This window comes from Talpa europaea (assembly GCF_964194135.1).
Source record: "Talpa europaea genome assembly, chromosome: 11".
Classification (NCBI taxonomy): Eukaryota; Metazoa; Chordata; class Mammalia; order Eulipotyphla; family Talpidae; genus Talpa; species Talpa europaea.
In genome coordinates this window covers 7622688-7649083 of record NC_140078.1, presented here as the reverse complement: position 1 = coordinate 7649083, position 26396 = coordinate 7622688, and the positions used below count along the sequence as shown (strand labels likewise).

Here is a 26396-nt window from a genome sequence, read left to right as displayed (position 1 = left end):
GAGAAGTCTGTGTCATTTGTACATTTAAAAAAAGTAAAGCTCGGGGTGGGTGTTATGTAGCTGTTTCCTAAATATCCTTTTCAGTCAGCCAAGGCTTCCTTCTTGCAGATTCGCTTTCACATAAAGAATATGGCAAATGGAAGAAGTGCTTTTGGGGAGGGGGAAAGTCAGTGTAATCGTGTGTTTTATCACACCGTCTCTTACCTCACTGCCATAGTCCACCCGGCTGCTGGTGTGGTACGACCATGGGTACATAGGATGCAGGTTTCTGCACAGAGGAGCTGAGTCTGCAGTGAGAAAATTCTTGCTTGAAGTTCTCTTCTGTTGATGTCCCAGAAGTAAAAGTTGTCATTTATTGAGTACCCACTGGTCTTTGTACTGGGCACTTGTCTCATTCAACTCACTGTATCTGAGGCAGATACAATTATCCACATTTTACAGACGAAACAGAGGCTTGGAAAGGTTTACAGATGGGACTTCAGGCTTTTGAGACCAGGTCTCCCTGAGCCCGTACCCTGACTCTTCTTCCCATAAAGTGCTACTAGAGAGGTGAAAGCTTAGAGGGAACGAAATGAACTCTGATATCATAAATTAGCTCCTTGAGACAGCGTTTACCCTGTAGAATGATTGCCTTCCTTTTCTGAACCACAGTCCTTTGAGACTAGGTGAAAGCTACAGGGTGTACCCCTTGAGAAACTGTATGTTTATGTCATACATAATTTTAAGGAGTACACAGACTTTTCCCCTTGCCCCCTGCTCAAACAATTCTAAGTCATTCAGTGGTACCCTTGACATTAGTGTGTGTGTGTTCAAAGCTATTCATTTAAGCTGCACTTAGCAGTTGCCAACAGAAGATTCCAATAAATGATACAATTCTGTATGATTGCGGGTGGTAACTCAGTCTGTGTTTGCTTAGAGAAAGCTAGGTCTTTAGGATAAAAAAGCCAAAGGTATAAATACACACACACACACACACACACACACGAAAGGACTATATATTGCATATGCATAGGATCTGTGGGAGGATTCATGAAGCTGCTCACTTGAAGGAAACTTCAAGTTTACCCTTTTGTACAAGTTGAAAAAAATATTTTTACCATGAGTAAAAATGACTCACTAGCTCCATAAAAACCCCACACCACAGAAACAAAAGAATAGTTTCATTATAGGCAGGGTCTCCATTTTCATCCTCACTAAATCTGCCTAAGCTGCTTCTAACAGTTGAAGACAAACAGGAGCCGCTGATTTTGTCATTGTTTTTATTAATTGGCTTTATAAGCTAAAGTGCATAGTAAAGACAAAAAAGGAAATGCATACATAGGAAAGGGACACTTTTCTTGCCAACATTAGAAAGACCTGAGATGCCTAAATGTCTGTTCTAGGGAACACTGGACTGAGGGAAATGTGTGCAGACTGCGGGTCTGGGGGCAGGCTTCTGGCATGGGTGTGGGGCCTGCAGAAGCTGCTGGCATGCTAACCCTGCCCAGGCAAAAGCTGCAATAGCTTTTGGAACAAAGGGTCACCCTTCGGATAGGTGCTGCTGGTACCAAATATGAGTTTAATTTCATCCTGGGACCCAGCACTGCTATAAAACCTTGTCTATGGTGGGCAAAGAAATCACCATCCCAAAGTGGAAGTGGGAGGAAAAGGAACAGGGATCGCTCTTCAGCCTGGGCCAGCTGCTGTGGGTGTCACACACTGGCTTCCCCACTCAGAGACTATGTAACTGGGTCAGGGTTGATTTCATCAGTGAAGTCTTATCGGATGCTGCCTCCGTGTCCTGTAGAGTGCCCGAGAGAAGAACAGGAAGATTCTTGTGCTCCTTGAAAGGATAAACACTTTATAAACAACTCTGGGCCTCTTGTTATTAGTATGGAAGTCTGCAAGTTATGGCCTGGCAATCAGAATAAGTCTGCTTCACTGAGCTCAGACTGGCCCCGAAGCACTGCAGAGATAAAGCATCTGACTGAGCCAGGATCCAGAGATACCACTACTAGGAAGCCCTAGGTGGAAGCCCCAAATATGCTCCAGGCAGTTCATCCATTAACTTGCAGGAGAATAAAAGAGAAATGTGTTAGATTTGCTCAGTCCTGGAAGTAAAGTGCTTATTCTAGCGCAGGGGTAAACCTAGAAACAAATGTGGGCCAGCCCTAAAAGTGGATCCTTAAAGAGGTGCAAAGACTAAAAGACAATAGTAAAAAACAAATTTTGGTTCCTTAATAAGGGAGCCAACTTCAGCCATATGGCGGCTGGAAAAAAGGCAGCGGTGCGTCATCTTCCTACATCATCCTTCGGAGCTCCTCAAAGTTCATCATGTTGTTGGCTGTGTCAGACCAGGCTGCGTGCTGGGCGCCATCCATCTCAGAAGCAAGTTGGTTGCTTGTCTCCAGAGTATGATTTATGCCGCCAATCACCTCCTTACAGTCAGGACACGTGCTCCTCACTACGGCTCCTCCACACTGGCTAATCGCATAGATGTGGCCATTGGGGCATTTGAACCAGTGGCCACGAGGATAACCCATGGCGGTGACAATCTGCACTCTCTCTTCCTCCGAGATGCCCAGGCCAGAGCAAGGAAGGACAGCTTTCAGAGCTTCCATCTTTTCTTGCACAAGCTGTTCATCCTCCTGGGTGAACTTACATGTTTTCTTGAGGATCTTCAGGACACTGTCAACTTCTTCCTGTACGCCGTCTTTCACTTTCCACCCTGCTATCCTGCAGCGGGTTAGGAGGTTCACCAGGTATGTGAGCCTCTGGATTTCACTTTGGAGGTCACCCAGTTCCTGGCTGGTGAAGCTCAAACGCTCCTTGGCTAGCCATGTGTGGACCTGGTCTAGTCGAGTCCTCACTCTCTGTCGTTCTGAGACGTGCAGCTTATACAGGTTGTCCCACAGGCCAGCCAAGTGGTCATAGAAACTGATGTAATTCTCAATCAGGCCCAGGTCCTTCACTGACAGATTTTCCTGGGTCAGCTTCTCCTCCAACATCAGGAAGTCCAAAGGACGCAGATGGTGGAGGAGGTCCTTCTTCCCCAGTAGGGCTTGGAGTTGTTCCCGACTGGTTGCAACTTCTCTCGCTGAGCCCTGGATCTTTTCCTTGACGATTTCAATCTCTTCTAGGCGCTGTTTGATGCTAGTTCCATATCTCAAATTTTTGCGGATGGGCACCTGGCAGACAGGGCACACCTTTAACTTGATGGCAACTTCATCATCCTTCTGCTCATTCATGTAGCGGTCCAGGGCTTGTACCTCAAAGATGTGGCTGCAGTCTTCCAGCTGCACAAAGCGGGCATCAGGCTCATCCTCAAAGCCAAAGAAGATTTGGGTGACTTCATCCTGGTGGCAGACACGGCACTTACTGGGGCATGGCTCTCCACACAAGCCAATGCAAGGGTGGCCACAAGCCAACAGCTTAGTACAAGGCACGTAACATGGGGGGCGGTTGCAGGGCTCAGAGCAGAGTTTGGTGCACTGATAGTGCTGGCAGCGCCAGACACAGGGTTCGATACAAGGGCTGCACAACTCTCCACACTTCTTCTTGCACTGGCTGTGGACACAGCGGTTCTGACAGGTCCGCTGGCAGGGTGGGCACTCCCCAATGCATGGCTCCTGGCACCTGTGTGAGCAGATAAGCAAGCGCTTGCAGGGCTGCTGGCAGTGCTCATGGAAGCGCCCTTCGAAGCAGCTATGGCAGGAGCCAGGGCAAGGATGCCCACAGTCCAGGATGGTGCCACACTTGGTGGTGCACTTGACTGGCAGGCCATGCTTGATGTCTTCCACATTACCACACTTGACCTGCTGGCTGTGCCCACACCGGAGTTTCTCAGTGACCATTTCTGAACACACCCGCACACAGTCCTCACCACATTTGTGACTACACTTGTGCCCGCATTTCAGCACCTTTGGGCAAGGCTCTTGGCAACAGAAATCTGACTCGGAAACGGAACAAGGAACCATCTGTTCATGGCCGCACCGAAGAATGATTTTGGGCACCTTCACCTGACAAGGCTCACACTCCTGGAAGCAAACAAGGGGACAACGGTGCCCATCTTGGCAGATGACTTTCTGGCATGGCTTCATGCACTGGAACTCCTTGTGTGAGGAATCATAGGGGTGGCAGGCACGGGTGCAGACGTGCCCACAGCCCAGCCGGAACTCACAGGGTAGGCTGCAGCCTCCCTCAGGTACTTTTTGGAAGTCAGAAGCTTTGGATACTAAGGTGTGGGTTTCAGGGTGGTTCTGGCAGCACAGCTGGAGTGCGTGGCCTATTTGATTATTCTCTCGAAGGGTATGAATGATCTTGCTCCACAAAGGTACCTTAGCCAGCATCTGCATGTTTCCAATGCAGTACATCCCCTTCTTGGCACGGGACAAGGCCACACAGATGCGGTTGGATATCTGGAGAAAACCCACCTTGCCTTCCTGGTTGCTCCGAACAAGTGAGAGGATAATGATGTCATTCTCTTCCCCTTGGTATTTGTCTACTACGTGGACCCTGACACCAGCAAATACCTCTTTAGGCATGAGTTTGCGCAGGCAGAAGAGCTGCCCAGTGTAGGTGGTGAGGATGGTGATCTGAGAGGGCAGGTATTCCTGGCACAGGAAGTACTTGCATAGCTCTACCACAAAGTGAGCCTCATGCTGGTTCTGGTGGCTTTTGCCTTCTTGGATTTCCTGTTCAGGTAAATTATGTTCTATAAAGAAAAGGTTGGAAGCGACTCCCTGGAAAGGAAAAGTGACATGTTAGAAGGTTCATAAATGGTAATTTTTCTCCTCTTACTTTTCACTCGTATTGGCACTGACCCTGCTCCCGACGGTATTTTGTATACTCAGCACCACAATCTTAAGTTCTGGAGTTAGCCATCATGTGCTTTATTTGGAGCCATGAAAACACTGAAATGGGTAAAGAATTTATGTCTACTTCAGTTTTCAAGATACTTATTTGATATTAATATTTATAATAGCCACTCACAATCCAATTACATTATAGTCCTCTGATTAAGTGGTAGTTACGATGGTGAAGATGACAGCAGCAGCTAGCTCATGCGTGTTCCACAGTGCTGACTGTTTCACACAATTGTCTCCTTCAATACAATAACGTAAAGAGGTAGCAACCATTATTCTCACTGTACAGAAAATCCTACCACTCAGAACTGGTATGTAACTTGTACAGATTAGACAGCTACTAAATGGCAGAGCCAGGAATCAAAAACTGGTCTGTTTTCTCAACTATTATCTCTCCTCTTAATAACCAGTTTTTAAAAACATTGGCTCTACTTCCTTCTGAAAACACGTTTTCAACTTGAGGAAAATACAGCTTCCTAGATTGCTGACAGCCTCAAAAAGAGAGATCAGGCAGTGTGTACTTACCTTAATCTTCTCATATTTGAAAACAGAAGGATGATTCTCCAGACCCTGGTAAATATGGGGGATCAAAAGTCGGGCAATTTCAGGGCGCATGCGGTGCTAAAACAAGACATATGTCATTAGAAATATGGACAGAGAATAAATGGAGTTTTCTAAAAAGTAGGTTTCTAGTGGAAAATGAGGGGAAATAACTTTTGGAGAGAAAGAAAAGGAGAATGAGCAGACTGTAAACAGCTCCTTCATCTAACACAAATAACACAGGTCAAGCTTGTGTTTTAAAACAGAAAACAGGGTCTTCCTGGTGGCGCAAGGGTTAAAGACAGTGCTATCAAGCTCCTGCCAAAATCAACAGCACGAGTTCGATCCCTGGCCGGCCAGGGAGCAACCCACATGGCGCAGCAGACCTCTCCTGTTTCGCCTGCTGCTCCCCTCAGCAGTGTATTTCAGTAGATCTGCCTGTTCTGTTCCCCATTCTGTCTCTGGTGAATCCTCTCACCTCCCGCACTTCTGGCTTACACCCCAGTTCTTGTATGCATAATTAAATCTTTAAAAAAAAATAAAACAGAAAACAAAGCACGTCTGACATTATCATTTCATTACACTAGTTTCATTTTTATGAACTCTCTCTTGCTGGCGGTTGGCAGACTCCCAAGAGTTTTCTCTTGAATATTTGATAATAACAGAGTCCCAGCTTCTCACCTGGTAATTTAGACGGACAAAGGGGATGTTTACTTTCACCAGCCGTTCAAAGAGGGATACTTCAAGGTTGAAGTTCTTAGCCAGATCATACACGTTGGCACTGGGGCACAGCTGAGAGAAGAAACATGGCTAAGCATTCTCTACAGAGAACGTATTTTAACTATTCACCCAACCAATGTAACCTTCAAGTATTTTCTTGAACATTGCTGACAGGCTAAAGAAGAGTGACAGGGCCGTGCAGGCAAGAACCACGGTGATAAAAGTGTGCGGCAGGGGATGAGGGTTCTGGAGACAGGCATTTCTGAACAGTGACATCTGAGCTGATGCCAGCATGGAGGAAGTTGCTATGCTGGTTATTTGAAAAGCAAGAGATAAGAGGGAGCAGGAAGGCCAGGGAGCACTCACAATGACTAGTGAGATGTTGTTATGAGACGAATATTGGCCTGTGTAGATCACTTTAGGAAGCTTAATTTTCGTAAGTACAATGGGAAAGCTACTGTAGGGTTTTCAAGCTGGGGAGTGCATGATTGATCTTATTTACCTTTAAAAAAAAAATCCACTTTGACTTTCATGAAGAATGGTTTTGGGGTTGGGGTGGCAAAAATGGAAGCAAGGGCACGGAGGGCAATCTCTTACAATGTTCACTTAAAAGGCCATGGTGGGGGGCCTCCCAGGTGGCGCAGCGGTTGAGCGCTGGGTTGTGAGGCTGCCCACAGCCTCTGCAGCGCCGGTTCGGTCCCCGGACACTGGGCGAGGGTCCCACATGGCACGCAGACCTCTCCTGCAGCCCGCTGCTCCCCTCAGCAGTGTGTTTCGTCAGTATGCCTGTTCTGCTCTCCGCTCCAGCTCTGGTGAATTCTCTCGCCCTCCCACGCTTCTGACTGTACCCAGTGCTTGTATAAATAAATAAATAAATCTTCCAAAAAAAAGAAAAAAAAAGAAAGAAGGCCATGGTGGGGCATCCCAGGTGGCGCAAGGGGTTAAGCACAGCACTATGAAGCAATCCGCAGCCTCTGAAGCATGAGTTCAATCCCCAGCCGGCCAGGGAGCAACCCATATGGTGTGGCAGACCCCTCCTGACTTGCCCGCAGCTCCCCTCAGCAGTGTATTTAGCCAGTCTGCCTGTTCTGTTCCCTACTCTGTCTCTGGTGAATCCTCTTACCCTCCACACCTCTGGCCTGTGCCCCAGCTCTTGTATGCATAAATAAATTAATCTTTAAATAAAAAAAGGCTATGGTGAACTAGAAAAGTAGTGGGGTACTAGATGAGATGGGTGATGCTACCTCTAAAATACGCCCCAAAACCTAAGTGCACCTGCTCTTACACTGAACAGGAGAGATGAGGGAAAGAGGAAGCAAAGAAAGTCACTAATGAGCTTGAGGACTAGTAAGGCAGAGAGGCCAAGATCTTCCTGTCTGATTCCACACACCTCTGGAGCCAACCCATCTTCCAGGGACTCCTGCCCTACCTGCTGGTGGTCCCCAATCAGAATGAGGTGCTGGCAAGCTTTGCTCAATGTGGCAATGGTGTGAGCCTCAAGGACTTCAGCAGCCTCTTCAACGATGACAATCTGAGGTGCCACCTCCTGCAGGATTTGGCGGTATTTGGCAGCACCTTGAGTCAAGAGAAAAGAAAACCTCTTCTGAGCTGATACACTGGGGCCCAGAGGCCACTGGATTTCTGGATTGGTGACCCTTGAACCTGGGTCTGTGACAACTGAGCCCTCACATTCATTCAGGACTGTGGTGATCACTGAATGAGAGAATGAGTGGGCTGGGTGGTTTCCGGATCATTACACTCATGGTGATTGTTGGGAGCAAGGGGATTTCCCCAGCAGTTCCCTAAATGTCATTTGCTTTCACGTATTTCAATAGCTTTTCATGGTATTTTCCTCTAAGCTACAAAAAGTTACACTTGTCCTAGATAATCTGATAGAAGCTCAGCACCTGGAGTAAACAGCTGGAGCAGGTAAATGTCTCCTTGTATTCATACCTGTGGTTGTCATTCCTATGACCATGGCACCTTTCAGGATGTGCAAGTCTTCGTGGCGTCTCACCTCAGCCATTTTCTCTGCCGATGTGTGGTACTGGCGCTCAAAGTTAAGTATCTTCCGGCGGGTATCAGCTTGGTACATCTGTAGCCACAGCCTAGAGAATGTGAAAAACCAGGGAGGAAGCTATGTGCTCTTTGACAAGGTGGAGGAACCCCCTTCAGTGCGCCCTGTGTATTCAGTGGACCCTAGACCCTGGAGAAGCAAACAGATCATACACAGAGCGAATAGATCATACACATCTGAGCAGAGACCCAGATAGACAGGGACCCAAGAGTCCAAAATGGTCAACAAAAAGCTGTGCAGAGAGATATATATAGGACCAAAGAGAGGGGGTACGATAAAGGACAGAGGTTAATAACTGGGAGGAGAATAAGGGACAGCAAAGCTTCACGATTTTCTCATAAATTCTCCTAGTCCCATCCCTGCTGAGTCTCCTTCCCTCCCCTTATTCTCTAAAGAGGACTGGTTTTACAAGTGAATACTATGCTGCAAAACCTTCCAATGACCTGGATTTTATCAGAGTAATGAAAAGCCACTGGAAGGTTTTATAGTTCTTGGGGGGGGGCCTGTGTATTCTGGCCCCAGACCACCTCTCTGACCTCACTTTCCATTTCTCTGAGTCTTGGTCAAGCTAGCTGTTTTCTTTCAATTTCTGAAATAGTCCCTCCTATTTTTACCTATGCAGTCCATCGCCTCATCTGCTCCTCCTTCCCCTGAGTTAATATCTGCTCGTCTTTAAGATTGTGCCTCCAGTGCCACTTTCCTGGATTCCTCAAATCAGTTTAGAGCCCTCGACCTCTTTAATATTCTTAGCACTCCCTGCTTTTCTATTTCTTAATATTTACACCCAGTTGTAAACTTTATTTCTGAAATGAACTAATTTGTCTCCCTTGACAGACGCTAAGTTCCACTGGATAGAGCATGGTCAATTCTTTGCCACGGCTGCATCCAGCTCTGAGCTCAGTGGAATGTTCAATGAATCATCCATTAGTATTGCTGAAGGTCTGGGAGGGAGGTATGCTTTAGACACTAATTGGAACTCCATGGGGAAATTACACGGGCTGGCTAGGGTGGAGGCGGGTGGGGGATGGGTATAGTACCTATAAAGCTGCCAGCGAGAATTCAGGTCCAGCTGCCAAATGTCTTGGATTTCACTGGCTTCAGCTTCAGACATAGTGTTCAGTTTGCGAAGCTCAGCCTTCACTTTATTCTTCATTTTCCTTTTCTGCCTGGGCTGGGTCTGTAGATATAAATAGCAGCCAGGGTCAATGTCTAAGCAGAGGTAGGCCCAGTTTTAAGCCCAAGTTGGGGACCAGAGAATACACAAAAAAGCGGTTACCACCTCTAATGAACATCTTTGAGTACCTCATACTTTCCTAACAGATACTCCATAATGCAGTGGCTAAATCAGGGATCTGTACCCAGTTTGCCAGGTATAAAGTCCCTCTTATTAGTTGTGGGACCTACAATAAGTTGCTCAGCCTCTCTAAGTCCCTCAGCATCCCTTTCTATAGAATGGAAATATCAACAGTACCTCTTCATAGGGTTGTTGGATTGACTGAAGGAGTAAAGACAGAGAAAACGCTCAGCATAATCTGGGAGAGGGACATGTTATCACTGGATACCTTTTGACCACAGTATGTTTCTCATTCCTAAAACATGCATCTCCTGAAAAATAGCAGAGGTGAGTCTCTCTTGTTGAATATCATACAGGACCTGATAAATGTTCTTAATGCCAATATAGTGAGGAGTACTTTTAACAAGTGATGAAAGGCACCATTTAGGACAAGTGCTGTCCCCTACTCTGTCAATGAGTCCGAGGCCATGAAACTTCAGAACATTGGCATTGTGAGACAAATGTCACAGTATTATGAACCTCTCCCCATTTCCAGACAATACAAATCAACGCTTCCTGAGGCCACGTGGTAGAGATGCCCAATCCAAATATTGGGGTTATGACGCAGACAATCACATAAAGTGTGAACTAGGAGGTGAGGTTCAAAGTCAGCAGACTGGTGGAAACTGTATCCAGTCAAAGTTGCCTCAAAGTCCCTTAGATCACTAGTGGGGTTCAGAAACTGTTCTTTTGTGTATCCAATCTTCCATAGTCATGGTAATACATGGTACATTTATTTTTTTTTAGGCATGTTTTTTTTTTTTTAATTTTATTTATTTATTTTTTATAGAGGCATGTTTTTATTTATTTATTTGTTTGTTTCTTTGTTTATACATGCACTGGGTACAGTCAGAAGCGTGGGAGGGTGAGAGAATTCACCAGAGCCAGAGCGGGGAGCAGAACAGGCAGAAGGACCGAAGGACACTGCTGAGGGGAGCAGCGGGCGGCAGGAGAGGTCTGTGCGCCATGTGGAACCCTCCTCCGGTGGCCGGGGAGCAGCCGGGGATCGAACCGGCGCCGCAGAGGTCGCCGGCAGCTTCGCAACCCAGCGCTCAACCGCTGCGCCACCGGGGAGGCCCTAGGCATGTTTTATTTATTTATTTGTTTGTCTTGTTTATACATGCACTGTGTACAGTCAGAAGTGCGGGGAGGGTGAGAGAATTCACCAGAACCAGAGCGGGGAGCAGAGCAGGCAGAAGGACCGAAGTACACTGCTGAGGGAAGCAGCAGGCGGCAGGAGAGATCCGCGCGCCATGTGGGACCCTCCTCCGGTGGCCGGGGAACAGCCAGGGATCGAACCAGCGCCGCAGAGGCCACCGGAGGCTTCGCAACCCAGCGCTCAACCGCTGCACCACCGGGGAGGCCCTACATGGTACATTTTGAGGACCAGAATGTACCTCAGAAGGAAGGAGCAGAAGGTGATGTTTATATGCAGACATCTGGCATTGACACTATTCTGGCTTTCCGTATCAAATTCCAGAGTTAATTAAGGATGAGTAATCTAGGGCCTCCCTGATGGCACAAGGGATTAAGCACAGCACTACGAAACTATACGCAGTTCGATCCCCGGCTGGCCAGGGAGCTACCCATATGGTGTAGCAGACCTGTCTCCCTGCTGCTCCCCTCAGCAGTGTATTTCAGTCAGTCTTCCTGTTCTGTTCCCCACTATGTCTGTGGTGAATCCTCTCACCCCCCAATATCTCTGGCCTGTACCCCAGTTCTCGTATGCATAAATAAATAAATCTTTAGGGCCTCCCCAGTGGCGAAGTGGGTTGAGTGCAGCGCTGTGAAGCTGTCCCTGGCACTGGTTCGATTCCCAGCCAGTGAGGGAGATTCCCACATGGCGCGGCTGACCTCTCCTGTCTCGCCTCTCTTGTCTTGCCCGCTACGCGCTACTTCCCTCAGCAGTGTATTTCGGTCCGTCTGCCTGTTCTGTTCCCAGCTCTGTCTTTGGTGGATTCTCTCACCCTCCGACGCTTCTGGCCTATACCCCAGTGCTTGTATAAATAAATAAATCTTAAAAAAAAAATAAATAAAGAGGGCCTCCCTGGTGGCACAGGCAGCTGAGTGCCGTACTATGAGGCTGTCCGCAGCCTCTGCAGCGCGGGTTCAGTCCCTGCTGGCCAGCGAGAATCCCACATGGCAAGGCAGACCTCTCCTGTCTTACCCTGCTGCTCCCCTCAGCAGTGTTTCGTCAGTCTGCCTGTTCTGTTCCCTGCTCTGTCTCTGGTGAATCCTCTCGCCCTCCCGCACATCTGGCCCGTACCCTGGTTCTTGTATAAAAATAAATAAATCTTTAAAAATAAATAAATAAATAAATATTAAAAAAAAAAAAAAAGGATGAGTATTCCATCCAGCCTGTACAGTTTTGCTTCTCTCTCTTTTACCTAAATCTTCTAAAATCATAATGTGCATATCCACAGACTTGTTTGTGGTTGAGAAGAGAACACCTATAAAAGTTCCAAACACCAATTAAGTGTTTGATCCAATTCTTATGTACTACATTCTTTTTTTTTTATATATATATAAGAACTGGAGTCTAGTCCAGAGGTGCAGGGGAGTTGAGGGTATTCACCAGCAAGAGAGTGGGGAGCAGAACAGGAGGATCTACTGAAACACACTATTGTGGGGAGCAATGGGCAAAACAGGAGAGATCTGCTGTGCCATGTGGGTCAGCTCCCTGGCAGCTGGGGATTAAACTCATGCCGCAGTGGCTGATAACAGCCTGAGAGTGCTGAGACTCAACACCTGCACCACTAGGGAGGCCCTGTGCTACATTCTTTTAAAAGTTCAAGGGAGGTACCTGGCTACCTACTTCCCGCCTAAGTTGGCATTTCTTGCCAGGGGCCCTCTGAAGGATCATCAATTTTATACTCTTGGGAATTGGACCCCTCTCATACCAGGATTAGGTTGTAAAATAGGTAAATTGGTTGTAATGATGATGTGATGATGTGCAACAATGGTGTGAATTTTTGCCATTGTGGTGGGAGCGTAATTGTATCTCATTTTTTTTTTTTTAAGATTGATTTATTTATGCATGCAAGAACTGGGGTGTAAGCCAGAGGTGCGGGGGGTCAGAGGATTCACCAGAGACAGAGTGGGAAGCAGAACAGGCAGATCTACTAAAATACACTGCTGAGGGGAGCAGCGGGGAGACAGGAGAGGTCTGCCATACCATGTGGGTTAGGTCTCTGGCCGGGGACTGAACTCATGCCATTGTGGCTGGTGATAGTGTGATAGAACTGAGACTAACCCCTGCGCCACGAGGGAGGTCCCTCTGACTGTAGGTTTAATTCCACCAGTTTCTAATGTGCACTTTTCATGTTGAGCATTATGAATTCCTATTTAGTGATATGCCTGTTGAAGGTCTTTTTCTCTATTTTCCTATTAAGCTATTATCTCTTTCTAATACTGCAACAGAAATAGATGAAAAACAAGGAGCTGCCGTTCTAGTCAGAAAAGACACTCCTAGGACTGTCTGAGGAAAGTTTAACTCCCAGCGATCTGCCAGTAAGGAATGAACTCCCGTTTCCTTTCTGCTAGGGCTTCCAGGGACATGAGGAAGTGAGTTTACCTCCCATTCTCCCGCGGCTTGCTCCTGCCCGGCTGCTGACCCGAGACCAGGATTTTCTAGCGACATGGCCAGAAGTGCTTTAGCCAACTCCTGGACTGCCCCGCTCTCTTCCTTCTTATGCCGCCGGGGTCTTACGACCTCTTCCTCTTCAATCATCCTGTCTGCTTGAATCAGGTCAGCCTCCTCTGCGATCTCAATCAGCGAACCTTCCTCTTCTCCTTCTTCTTCCTCTTCCTCCCCTTCTGCCTGGGCTAAGAGAGATAAGCAGACAGGACAGAGGTGGAAACTTTTGAAGCCAAAGGATGGAAGAGAACACTTACAGGAGCTGAGATACACGAACACATTCTCAAGTGGTTTAAATGGTTACCTCTGCAGAGGGAAACTAGGAGGAAAGGGACTAAGGGGAGGGAGACTTAAGTTTCCTTATAAACTTTTTTGTCACATTAAAAAAAAATCCTATGAGCATATGCCTTTTTTTTTATTATTATAAATTTTATTTTTATATTCTCCATACAATTGCGACCCCCTTATTTTGACCCCATGAACATACACCTTTTAAAGAAAGGTTTTAGGGCCTCCCCCGGTGGTGCAACAGTTGAACACTGAGCTGCGAAGCTGCCTGCAGCCTCTGCAGCGCCGGTTCCATCCCTGGCCGCTGGAGAGGGTCCCACATGGTGCGCAGACCTCTCCTGCCGCACCCGCTACTCCCCTCAGCAGTGTATTTCGTCAGTCTGCCTGTTCTGTTCCCCGCTCTGGCTCTGGTGAATTCTTTCACCCTCCCACTCTTTTGACTGTACCCAATGTTTGTATAAATGAATGAATAAATAAATAAATAAATCTTAAAAAAAAATAAAGGTTTTACTTAAATTACCCACACAAAGGAGGGAATACAATATAAATGTGTAAAGAATAATAAAAACATACAAAATGAATATCCAGGTACCTTTCACCCAATTTAAGAAGCCCTTCTTTGTACTGTTTTTTTTTTTTTTTTAAATAGAGGCATGTTTTTATTTATTTATTTATTTAGTTTTTGTTTGTTTGTTTATACATGCACTGGGTACAGTCAGAAGCGCAGGAGGGTGAGAGAATTCACCAGCGCCAGAGCGGGGAGCAGAGCAGGCAGAAGGACCGAAGTACACTGCTGAGGGGAGCAGCGGGCGGCAGGAGAGGTCTGCGCGCCATGTGGGACCCTCCTCCAGTGGCCGGGGAGCAGCCGGGGATTGAACCGGCGCCGCAGAGGCCGCGGGCAGCTTCGCAATCCAGCGCTCAACCGCTGCGCCACCGGGGAGGCCCTTTAAGAAGCCCTTCTAACCTAACTTTTTATTACTCACCCTCCTTAAAAAAGACAAACAATTTTACAACATACATAATACACATACATCTCTAAACATGTTGTCTAGTTTTGACATTTCTGTACTCCATAAAAATGGAATCCTCTATATTGTATAAATTTACCTATTTTCCTATAACTTGCCTTTTTCATTCAGCAAGGATTTGAAATTCATATGCTGATATATATATATATATATATATATATATATATATAGTAATTAATTCCTTTTTACTGTTGCACTGTATTTCATGGTCTGAACAGACTGTACTTGATCCATCCATTGTACAAATACTGATGCATATTTGAACTGTTTTTCTGTACCATAAAATGGTTGTGTTAATTATATCCCCACTGGCAGTATCAGAGTTCTCATTGTTTCACATGCTGTCAGTGCAGGGTTATATAAAATGTCTTAATTTTTGCCAGTGTGGTAGGACCATAAGAGTATCTTACTGTGGTTTTAATCCCACCAGTTTCTAATGAGCACTTTTCAAATACTTAGTGAGCATTATGAATTCCTATTTTGCGATATGCCTATTGAAGGTCTTTTTATATATTTTCCTATTAAGCTATTGTCTTTCTCTAATTTTAGCTCTTTATATATTCTGGGCATTACTTTTAAGTCCTTCTCTTCTGGTCTTATTCCACCTTAAAATATGATTTTGAGGTAAACACACACTTCTTACCAATATTTTCTGGTCCTGTTGGAGCAACACTTTGTGTAAAAGAACTGACACCCAGACCCAGCCACTCCAATATCATGGACTGCTTCCTGTTCTGGAAGTAAACCCAATCACTGTCCTGAGAAAGGAAAAATTGTCAATCATGAGAATTGTATGACAACCAGTATGATGGAAAGGTCTTCTCAAAGGCTCAAAAATTACTCCCTTAAAATTCAAAGCCTGCAAACTTACATCCTGTGGCAACTGCATCATTTAATATAACTTGCATAGAATTTTTAAAATAAAAAATTTCCTGCCTCTTGTGATGAAACGAGGAGCTATGGCAGCACTAAGTCTGCATTCCTGAATGGCAACAAATGGCTGAAGAAGGCTGCTGCCATCTGCGCAGTCCGCTCTACTTCCCAAAGCCTCACATCTAGTCTACTTCATTTATAGGATCTGTTTGACCCCTTAAGGCTTTTGGGTTTGAAATCCTGGGAATCATCAACCCATTGTTAACAGATTACCATTTCTACCTGCCAGCTACTTCACAGAGATTGTGTCAGTTACTTCTTATAATATCCTTTGAAGGCAGGTGTAATATTATTACCCCTCTTTGACTGTTGAGGAACCCAAGGGTCACACTGGTCCAAATCATACAGTCTATGTGACCTAGGTCTGTCAACTCCCAGGTTTTCTATAGGTACTAGGCCGCCTCATTATGATTTTATTTCATTTAACAATCACAACACACTAAGTTTATAAATATAAATTTGGCTATACAAATAACAATCCTGTAAGAATTAAGTTGATTTGTTATAACTGCTACTTTTGCAAGTGAAATCTACAAATATTGGCAATTTCATATGGTTCAACTTAGTATTATTATCCCTACTTTATAAAAGAGGAAACAGGCACAGATAAATTAAACAACTTGCCCAGAGTAAAACTAAGGACTGAAACCAGTAGGCTGGCTCCAAAGTCTTGCTGTTGACTAGTACACTTAGCTGCCTCTCATCATGAAAAGGAACTTTTCACATTACCAAATATGCACCAGATTACCAAACAGTTAATGTTTTAGGATACTGCTTTTGTTGGAGGCTCGCTCTGAGTACGAGGCAAGAGAGATGCCTAGAATCACCCAGGATGATTCCTACCTGTATGGGGCCATTCTTCAGACTTTGCCAATGATGAGGGGAGATATACTTCTCAAGGTGCTGTTCCTGGAGCACACCTTTCATGGTGCACTCCAAGGTTTGGGCCCCTTTATACAGCCCTTGTTCTAATGCCTTCATCTCTGTCATGATCTGCCAAGAACAGAGGAAAAGAAATGATGTGCAAATATCATCATACCTCAAACTCAGTCCCTGACGCTAAAGAAAACACACGTAGGGCCTCCCTGGTGGAGCAAGGGGATAAGTCTCAGCATTACGAAGCAATCTGCAGCCACGGCAGCACGAGTTCGATCCCCGGCAGGGAGCTAACCCACTTGGCACAGCAGACCTCCTCTGTCTCGCCCGCTGCTCCCCCTCAGCAGTGTATTTCAGTCAATCTGGCAGTTTTGTTCCCCACTCTGTCTCTGGTGAATCCTCTCACCCCCCGCACCTCTGGCCTGTACCCCAGTTCTTGTATGCATAAATAAGTAAATCTTTAAAAATAGAAAACACAGCTAAAACAGGAACAGCAACAGGGGAGAAAAAATTGACCAGCCAACAAATCATTTCCCAAAGCACATAACTGCAGTCTTAAAAAGAATTAGTCTAAAATATCTGAAAGTCTCCACCAATCAGTAAGAAAAGGAAACAAATGATACAACAAAAAAACAGGCCAAGGCTACTGTGGTAGATACTTCTCTTTTTTTTTCCTTACTAGTAAGAATTCAGAAGTTTTGGTTAGGCACATTGTTGCCATTTCGAAGATAACACTTCTATGATCAGAGGGCTATAAGCAGAAGCTGGGAGGGAGGTTTGGGGCAAGTAGCCTTAGCAGAGGTTGTCCCTGGTAGTGAGCCCCTTTTTGTTCTTTTTCCATCTTGGATAATAAAGGCAAAGGTGCCACCAGGGGTTTCAGAGAATGGAATTCTGGAGGTAACTGGGGTCCTTCCCAGCTGTGAAGCATCTCTATATTTGCCCTGCATTGCCTATCAAGAAAGCCATTGCTACCTTAGCTTCCCCCTGAGCTACCTGATATATGGATATCCAGGCGGGGACTTACATTCATGTAGGCCCTTCGGAGGTGCATGGGGAGGTCACGGTGGAATTCCCGCTTATTTCTCAGTTCTCTCAGGGTGAACTGCCTCAGGATTTCACTGTTGCTCCTTCCACCAACCCGCACAATGTTCGTCTTTTGACATTTGTAGATGCCTGTGGAGCAACGCAGAGCATGGCTCAGTTGAAAGCAGCTATCTTGGATTCTCTCAAGTGAGAGCTGTTTGGGATATTGTCTTAGCTAGTCCTTTAGGGAACAAATTGGTGCTTATAGGCAACCTACCCCATTAATGAGCAAGAAGACCCCAGAGATGACGTGACCTTCAGAGCAGTAAAGTGTAACACTCAGGCTTCAAAATCAGACAACTGGAGGCTCAAATCTTGATTCCAGCATTTACTGCTGTGTAACCTCAGGCAAGTTACTTAAGCTTCAGTTTTTCTGTCTATGATTTGGTGATATTAATACTTTCCTTATAGGGCTATCATCTGGATAAGTGTGACAGTATCTTTATAGTTCTTAGGCAGGGCCTAGCACAAAGTAAGCACTTAGTAAATGTTCTCCATTATTCAGTCTAAAGACTTTTCCTGATTGGTTATTATATGCCAGGCATGTGCTGGGTTCTGAAGATATGGCAGTAAAAACAAACACAGCTCCTAATTTATTCTCATGTCTCACATTCTGGCAGAGTAGATAGACATTAAATAACTTATAGTAACAGTGATAAGTGTAATAAATATTACAAGCAAATGATAATATAAGTGTATATAATAGGGGACCTTACCTAGTGTGAGTGGGATAGGGATACAATTCATGAGGATGTAATAGATATACTGAGATACCAAGAATAAGGAACATTTACCTAGGTGAAAGGAGGGTATAGAAAAATGGAAAATAAAATTCTTAGTAAAAGAAAAAAGCATACGTATTCATTTAATGGGTATTTTTTTGAGGTCCTAGTATGTGCCATTGTCTGTGAATATAGGAGAAAAACAGGATCAACCCTCATAGTATTTATAGTCTAGGCTAGAGACACAAAGGAGATTTAACCTTGTCTGGAAATAATAGGGAAAATCCATCTGAAGAGAGATTTAAGGTGAAGCATGGTGAATGAGTTGGAGCCAGACAGGTTGGATGGGATAAAGATAGAAAAAAGGGAGGGAGAGAAAAAAAGCACATTCAAGGTAGGGGGGAAGCACAAGTCAAGGGAGAAGCTGAGGGAAATCAAGAAATTAAAGTCATTCGGTGTTGCTAGAATAAGGAAGAGGTAGGAGACAAGAGGTAGAGTTAGGTTGGAACAGACCAGACATAGCCTTGCAAGTCATGGTAAAGATTATGGGCTTTGTTCAAAAAGCCACAGAAAACTGGTGAAGTTGCTGATAATTTAATTCTATAAAGTTCTTTACCAAGAATAATTTTGTCTGCAGACATTACCTTCCAAAAACTGGTCCAAAGCATGATTAGTATAACACACAACCAAGATGGGGAACCTCTGGTTGCCAATTTGCCAAACAGACTTATTGGTTAAAAGGGCTTGAACAATTTTCAGACCCACATAGGTTTTGCCTAGAAAATAAGGAAAAAAATGTTAAAAAAAACTTAAGAGGCTTTCTAAAAAGAACATTACATGTAGAAAATCATTATTTTTAAGAATTCCAAGGTAATGCAGTGAGATTTAAAATCCAAGAAGCACATATGGGTTTATTATGAATACTACTGGACAGTTTTCCCTATTCTTTCATTTCCTCCTCCCCTTGACTTTATTGTACATAAAGTAAGCACATGTAGGTTTGTTTGTTTTTAACTAAATGGCAATCAAAGTCAGAGATCAAAGGGGGAAAAATGAGAATCAGTGGTTCAGTGAAAACACCCTCTTTCTCTATTAATGGCAGGCTCACTCAGCTCTCATGTTTATATTCCAGTAAGTTGTTTTGCTTCAGTGTTTACAAAAAACAAGCATAACCAAAAAAACCCCAAAATTCTTATATACCTTGTTGAACTGGAGAATTTTAATGTTTTCATTTACTATAGCAAAATCAAGGACAATTTTATAACTTTTGTACATAGCTGTTAAATGTAGGACAGTCTGTCTTTAAGTATGCTACTGTAAAAGATATTAATCCTACATAGCTTTCCCTTCAAGAGGCTTGTCTAGATAAACTTCTTGTTTAAAATGAATAAAAGAAAACCACCAAAAAAATAAAGCAGAGTACCCAAAGATAAGTACACACACACAAAAACATATGGACACTTATAATAGTACTGTATGTAATGTTAAAAAAAAAAACATTTTGGTACATTTCTACTCTAGAATGAATGCAGGCATAGGAAAAATAATGTGGTACATTTCCAAATATGACTGTAGTGTAAAGAATGTAAAAATGTTCACGACATATGCTATATAAATTTAAAAATTTTAGACCAACATATAAAGTATGATTCCATTTTTGTTATTTAAGAATGTTTAAAAAGTGTGCATGCATATACATAAATATATAAATATATGTACAGATGCAAACACAAATTAGTATTAACCATGGTGACTATATGGAAAGATACACATCAAGGTGCTGCTATTATTATTTTTTTTATTTAAAAAATTTTTTTAAACTGTGTCTTTCCTGTTCACACTTATTTTTATTTATTTATTTATTTTTTTGTGGGGCCCTTGCTGGCGGCCGGGGGACGAACCGGCACTGCAGAGGCTGCGGGCAGCCTCGCAGCCTAGCGCTCAACTGCCGCGCCACCGGGGGAGGCCCAAGGTGCTATTAGTTACCACCCCAGAGTAGGGTTAGGAAGGGTGGCACATAGGGGTAAGGGTATAGGGAGGTATATTTTCATAAAAACAAGTAGTGTGACAGGGGAGTCAGGATTCTAGTCAGACTGCCTGAGTTCAAGTCCTAGACTGTTGCCATCAGTGTGAACTTCAACCTATTATTCAATTTCTCTTTGCCTTAGTTTTTTCATGTGTAAATGGGTTTACAATGGTTTCTAACTCACAGAATTGTGATGATGCAACAGGTTAACATATGCAAAGCATGTTAGCATGCAAAGTACTTGGTACACAGTGTTGTTATTATGCACTTGATATTATTTTATTTAAAGTAATATAAAAATCAAATTAATATGGCCTTTGATACAGCAGCAATAATGAATCTTCCTAAGTTTGACTTCTAACAGTCTTTTCTAACCTAGTGATTTTAATCTATTATTATGCATACAATTTGTTTCCACTGGAAAATCACTATAAGCAGCTACTTGACAGTTTAGTGTCCATTTCAGGAAAATGTTTCTAAGCAAGACATTCTAGAAACCTAGAGTCAAGCTTCCCTTGCCTATATCTCATAGGGCAGATGTCATGTGCTTTGATAAATTCTGTCTTACCTGTTCCGGGAGGTCCTTGAATAATAGCCAGTTCCCTCGTGAGAGCAAACTGTAAGGCTTGCATCTGTGAATCATCCAGCTCCAGGACTTCTTTTGAGGGCCACTGGCTGGGGTCTAAGACATTAACTCTGGAATGTCTCAAGCCATCTGCATCCCTTAGAGGCTCCCCAGTGGCTGAGGGATTCTTTATTAAGGGGGTTAAATCATACCTGCCCCCCCTTAGCAAGTATATAGGCTCTTTCACATGAGAGTCGCATTCCACAATGTTCCTCTGGAAGGGGACATCTTCCTCCTTGATCTCCTGGAGTCCTTCCAAGACATGCCTATAGGCCTCAAAGTATGCGGTTGTTTCTACCATGAGGAAAGAGTCAGAGGGCTGGACATCCTCAAGCAGCTCATTGAAGCAGAGCTGAACAATTCCTTTGCAGAGATCTTCCTGCTCTCGGTTAGACACAGTGGCAAAAAGAAATGTCTCAAAGTTGTCTTTGGACATGCACACCAAAGACCCGTAGAGTAATCGCTTGGAATTCTGCCAGCGAACATACTTGAGTGGTTGAGTGTCAAACTGTACCTTGTAGACAATGCCTGATGATGAGCACATTGGAGTGATAATTCTGGTATCAAAGTAGATTCTGATGTCATCAAATTTCCTCTTCCTCAGGCCTTGGTCTTCAAAGCTTTGGAGAAGTTCCAAAATGCCTTCTCGCAGGGGTCTGACAAAATCTTCTCTCAGGAGTCGAAAGTGGGTATCCAGATAGATAGCAGTGCTGTCATATTTTCCAGAAGTGATGTTGGGGCGAAGGAATGGTCTCTCATTCAAGTGCACTTCATTGTAGGTAGGGTAAATGGGCATGGTCCGGTAAGCTACTTCGTCTTCTGCCTCAGGCTGCACGAGAGTGTAGGTGTCCGCTCTTAAAGTGCCCTCTCGCTTCTTTTTCTGCAGGTGTTCAATGATGGTCTGTACTTTTTCCAGGTTCTTCTCTGTCTCCTCTTCTATGTCAACACCAGAGGCTCTCAAAGCATTAAGAGAAGTTGGCAGGAGGGAAATGAGCATGGAAGTTTCCTGCACAGAACTAGCAGGGAAGACACTTATGAGATCCTGGAGGAGGCAGATGATGTTGCTAATATGCTCTGGATACTGGCTTCGAATGTCATGGATGGGCTCAGTGCTCATCCCTACCACATAATTTGGCAGGCAGACTTTGAGAAATTGGGAGTTCTTCAATACGCCGAGGACATGGAGAACGCTCTGGCGGTCCATTTTGGAACTGCAAGCCTTCCGAAGAACCTGGCAGATGAGCTCAAGGAAGCTGGGTTTCATGAAAGAATGAGACAGGAGTTCCTGCAGCCCTGAACTTGTGGCGAGCGTGATGACCACCTCAGAAGCATCTTTCTGCAAAAGACTTTCTAAGAACTTATAGCCCAGTTTCTTCACCGGCTGTGGCTGTTCTGCAGGTTTCTGGTGGGGGAGACGCCACTGCTGGAAGTTTTCATCGGACCATGGGGGTCTGCGGTTCCTTCCCTCCTGGTTGCCATTTCTCCTCCTGGTGTCATTCTCCTGACCACGTCTCTGGCCTCTAGGTTCATCATTAGCATGGCCCTCGTGGTTCCGCCTTCCCTGATGTGGGTTCCTGCCCATGGCTGCAAAACGCTCCTCCCTTGGTCGGCAAGGAATAGGGTGGTTGTTGGCCCTAGGATGCCTTCCGGGCTGGTTGGCTCCTCTGAAAGCATTGGCTGGTGGGTTATTGGCCTGATTTCCAGCTCTTGCTGGTAATTCTCCATCGATTGGCCCTATATACAATGGGATGTAGGGTAAACACAAAACCATAGTGCAAGGAAATCACAAAGAACAGCCATGAACATGTTCCTAAGAAAGTTAGGTATAATTTAGAGAGAAAAAAGGGTTTCTACAAAAAATGGTTTACATAATAAATGTAAATGAGATTCCTATGGTTGCTATATATACTGTGAAAATATTATTTTTTCAGTAGATGAAAAAGGAAAAAGGAATGGATTTGAGTGGCTAAAATGTTCTAGAGAATATAAAGTATCTCATTTAATCCTAGCAAGTTGGGTTGTTCCAGAGGATCATAAAGATTTGTTCATTGTTTCTAGTCTCTCTTGCCAGTAACTAACCTGTTCAAACACTGGCTTGGGCACTTCCTCACTGTGTTACCTTGGCCAAATTGTATAATTTTCTCTAAGCCTCAATAACTGGATTGTTGTAAAAATCAAATATTTATGTGCTGTTTAGTATAGCACCCAACACATAAAACTTTCAGTAAATATTAATTATTACCAGCACTGCTGCTAAACAACTGTGTCATAGATAACAAAGGCACCAAATGAGATAAAGCCATAAAGGGCTTTATCTTCTTGAATTTTGCTCTGCTGGCATCAGCAAATGCAATTCAGAGAGCAATGGGAAAGCCAGGGCTTTCTTTATGCCAAGATCTTTTGAGCTAATTAATAGGTTATGAAACTGAAAAACGAAACTCAGTAGTCCTCCTTTTTGCAGCCTAAGTTCATCCACATAGTACTTAGCAATTATTAACTTGAAGAAAAGATGGTGTTAGAGGAGGGAGAAGACACATCCAGCACAGATAAAAGAACTAATGTCATCCTGTGGCTGAAGCTGAACTTATCTTCCTTAACCTGTCATATATTTCATAAATGACCGTGATTTGATGATGAAAAGTTATAAAAATATTTATTGTTATAAAAGTTTTAAATGCACAAATATAAGATTATCATACCATTTCAGGTAATGAAATTCACAAATGTACATTTCTACTTGTTTTGCACTAGAGAAAACTTTAATGTGAAAACATAAGGGAATATTTGATAAACGTAAATACTGTATGTTAAACTCCAAATGTTTACAATTACTATCAAACTCCCAAGATATTATAAGTCTACTTTTAATATTTTGATCTGATTAGAATACACTGGCTAGTGGGTTATTGGTCTTTCAGTTCTTGGTGGTTAAGTGCTAGACTTAATATTTTAGAAAAATGGACAATTTTACTGTTTTCTTTCAGCATTCACACAGCTCATAAAATAAAATTCTGTAGTTTTCTCATTTGTTCCACAGATAAAACTTGGATGACATGTTGTAAACTTAGGGAAAAGAAAGAATTCATTTGGTTGCTTTGTTTCAGAAAGTTCTGAGCATGGGTCTCCTGGTAGCGCAAGGGAGGGTTAATTAAGCACAGCACTATGAAGCGATCTGAAGCCTTTGCAGCACAAGTTAGATCCCCGGCTGGCCAGGGAGCTACCCACATGGCGCAGTAGACCTCTCCTGACTTGCCCACTGCTCCCCTCAGCAGTGTATTTCAGTAGATGCCCCTGTTCTGCTCCCCACTCTGTCTCTGGTAAATCCTCTCACCCCTACCCCCGCACCTCTGGCCTGTACCCCAGTTCTTGTATGCATAAATAAATAAATCTTTAATAGAAAGTTCTGGGCAAACAGAACCATCACTGCAATAGAGTGATGCTTTTAGAACTAACTTTGCTTTGGTGACTAGGACTTTAGATAAACACACTATCCAATACACGTGTGTGGCTATTAAGCATCTTAAATGTGACTAGTCTGAGGTAAGATGCGTAAATTAATATATGAATTTTGAAGACTTAACATCAAAAAAGATAAAATATCTCACTAAAATATTGATAACATCTTTAAATAATATTTAAGTACACAGAGGGAAATAAAAATGTTAAAATGATTAAAGCAATATGATAAAATATATTTAGTTTTTATAATAAAATATTTGGATATATTAGCTTTCATAAGCCAAGCATTAAATTATTAAACTTTATTAATTAATAGATTTTACCCATTCTCTTTCTTCTCTGTTTGAACAATGCTACTAGAAAATTAAAAAATATACTTTTGGCTTGCCTTATGACTCCATTACAAGTGCTGCTTTAGCCAGAGAGTTATTTCCATTTCTGACACTCATCTCTGGCTTTCCCAAAGTGAACTACACCCATTCTCCAGCTCTGTAAGGCGAAAGGGGAGGGCTGCTTTTCACTTGATCTTAGCCAAAAGGCCGAGAAGCGATGGAGGGCTGCTTTTCAGAGTCATCTATGCCACAGAAAGCTACGCTTACCTCTGTGGTTGGTGTGGGGATTTCTAGGCCTGACTTCTGGACAAGGCCTTCTGTCCTCCATGTTGGAGTCACTTGAATTCCTCCACGTTTATGTTATTTCAGTTATCTGGAAATTTGCACAATTTGAGAGTTATCAATGCTCATGAAATAAAGCATATAGAAAAAAAAAAAAACAAAAACCCCAAATGGCATCAAGCTGATCCTTCTGCCTCTACAGCTTAATGGTTGTTATAAGTCAAAATGCAGATTTTAACTGTTGTCACGAATGTCCAACTTTGTGAATGTCCAATTACAATATAAAACATTATATTCATAATTCAGGTGATTTCAAGGGATCAAAGTCCTCCTTCCCTTTATCCTTGCACTTTCTGGGGGTAGCGGGAGTGTCACCAATTCCCATTTGAGTTATTGTTTGGCTTATGTCTTGAGTCAGTTAAACAGTTGCTAGGTTTCGTTTTCCTTTCCTATAAAGCAAACAAATATTGTTGCCAGCACAGAAAGTTCATTTTTGTTAATCCCAAAATCATGTATTAACTACCCCACCTGGCATTTACATTATACAGTACTCCATAGCTTAGAGTACTCTATAGCTGGTAAATAATTAGTGAGTAGTCATCCCTTCTCCTACTCTTTGGAACACGGCCAAACTGATTAAGTCCTTCCCTCTACTAAATCAAGAGAAAGAAATTACATGGACCAGCAGGTTTAGCATCTACAGAATATTGTTTCCTTAGGACTAGCTAGAAATCGGCAGTTCTTTCCTTTCCTCTTTCTTCTACTTGATGATTTTCAACAGTGGCCCTTTGAGAGGAAGAGAAAGCCCCTTTAAGAACTTCTCAAGGCAAATAACTCATATCAAGTGGGCTAGGGGAAAGGGTGGGGGACCAGTCTTCAGCAAAGGGATTTTTGAGACTGTCCCTCTTGGGAGTTTTAAAATATTCATAGTTGGAAACTGTGACTAGATTTGGCATTATAGGAGTAGCTTTTATCCTCATCCAAAAAAAAAAAAAAGGAGTTCCTTCCGGCTGGTATTTTCGGTCAACAGCTTCCCTCATTTTATCAACTCACTCTCATGGTGCAGATTCATTATTTAAAGGTTTTTTTTAATTAAAAATAAATTCGGGGGGGGGGTAAGAGTCCTTCCTCTTGTTGAAAAATAGTAAAATAGAAACTCAGAAATTTTGGAGGGTAAAAGAAAGGGAAGAAAATAGAAAAGGCAAGGAAAATGAGGAGTAGAGAGAACTAGGAACATAAACAAAGCAGACTAAGTGGATTTCTTTGGCAATCAAGGCCTAAAGGGCAGGAAGAAGAAAACTAATGCCGGTCAGACTAGCATGGGGGGGCAAATTAGATGAGAATGGTAGTAATCAGGGTGGGCTGAATGGGGGTGAGGAGAGAGGTCTGAGCTGGATTTCAGGGGGAAGTCTCCAGGGCCCTAAGAGGGTATAAGAAAGGGTTCAGCAGACTGAGGAACCCTGATGTAAATATTATGGGTGGAAGGGAGGGCCAGAGCTTCGAGACGGCAGGAGGAAAATGTCACTGCAAGGCTTAAGTGCAGAATGGTTGGGGCGATAAGGGAGAGCTAAAGAGATAAGGGGTCTAAGAA

The 26396-nt window shown here is 43.6% G+C and overlaps 1 protein-coding gene across 3 annotated transcripts; it reads right to left on the bottom strand.

Annotated features, from left to right (window-relative positions):
* Positions 1 to 2279: 2279 nt before the first annotated feature.
* On the bottom strand, positions 2280 to 25109 carry ZNFX1 (zinc finger NFX1-type containing 1; the record flags this gene model as incomplete). 3 transcript variants are annotated; one of them, XM_084248225.1, is made up of 13 exons in its annotated part: positions 24791 to 25109; positions 20676 to 22466; positions 18721 to 18857; positions 17301 to 17513; positions 16244 to 16393; positions 15111 to 15225; positions 13089 to 13339; positions 9219 to 9358; positions 8058 to 8212; positions 7534 to 7679; positions 6066 to 6176; positions 5370 to 5465; positions 2280 to 4721 (listed from the first exon to the last, which is right to left on the bottom strand). In XM_084248225.1, the coding sequence occupies exons 1-13, from the start codon at positions 24849 to 24851 to the stop codon at positions 2280 to 2282; spliced, it is 5808 nt and encodes a 1935-aa protein (XP_084104351.1). In that variant the 5' UTR covers positions 24852 to 25109. The 3 variants fall into 3 exon arrangements, with proteins under 3 accessions (XP_084104351.1, XP_084104352.1, XP_084104353.1); XM_084248226.1 differs by having other exon boundaries at positions 17301 to 17449; positions 18726 to 18857; XM_084248227.1 differs by having other exon boundaries at positions 13089 to 13334; positions 15100 to 15225; positions 17301 to 17449; positions 18726 to 18857; positions 24791 to 24866.
* Between the last annotated feature and the right edge of the window lie 1287 nt (positions 25110 to 26396).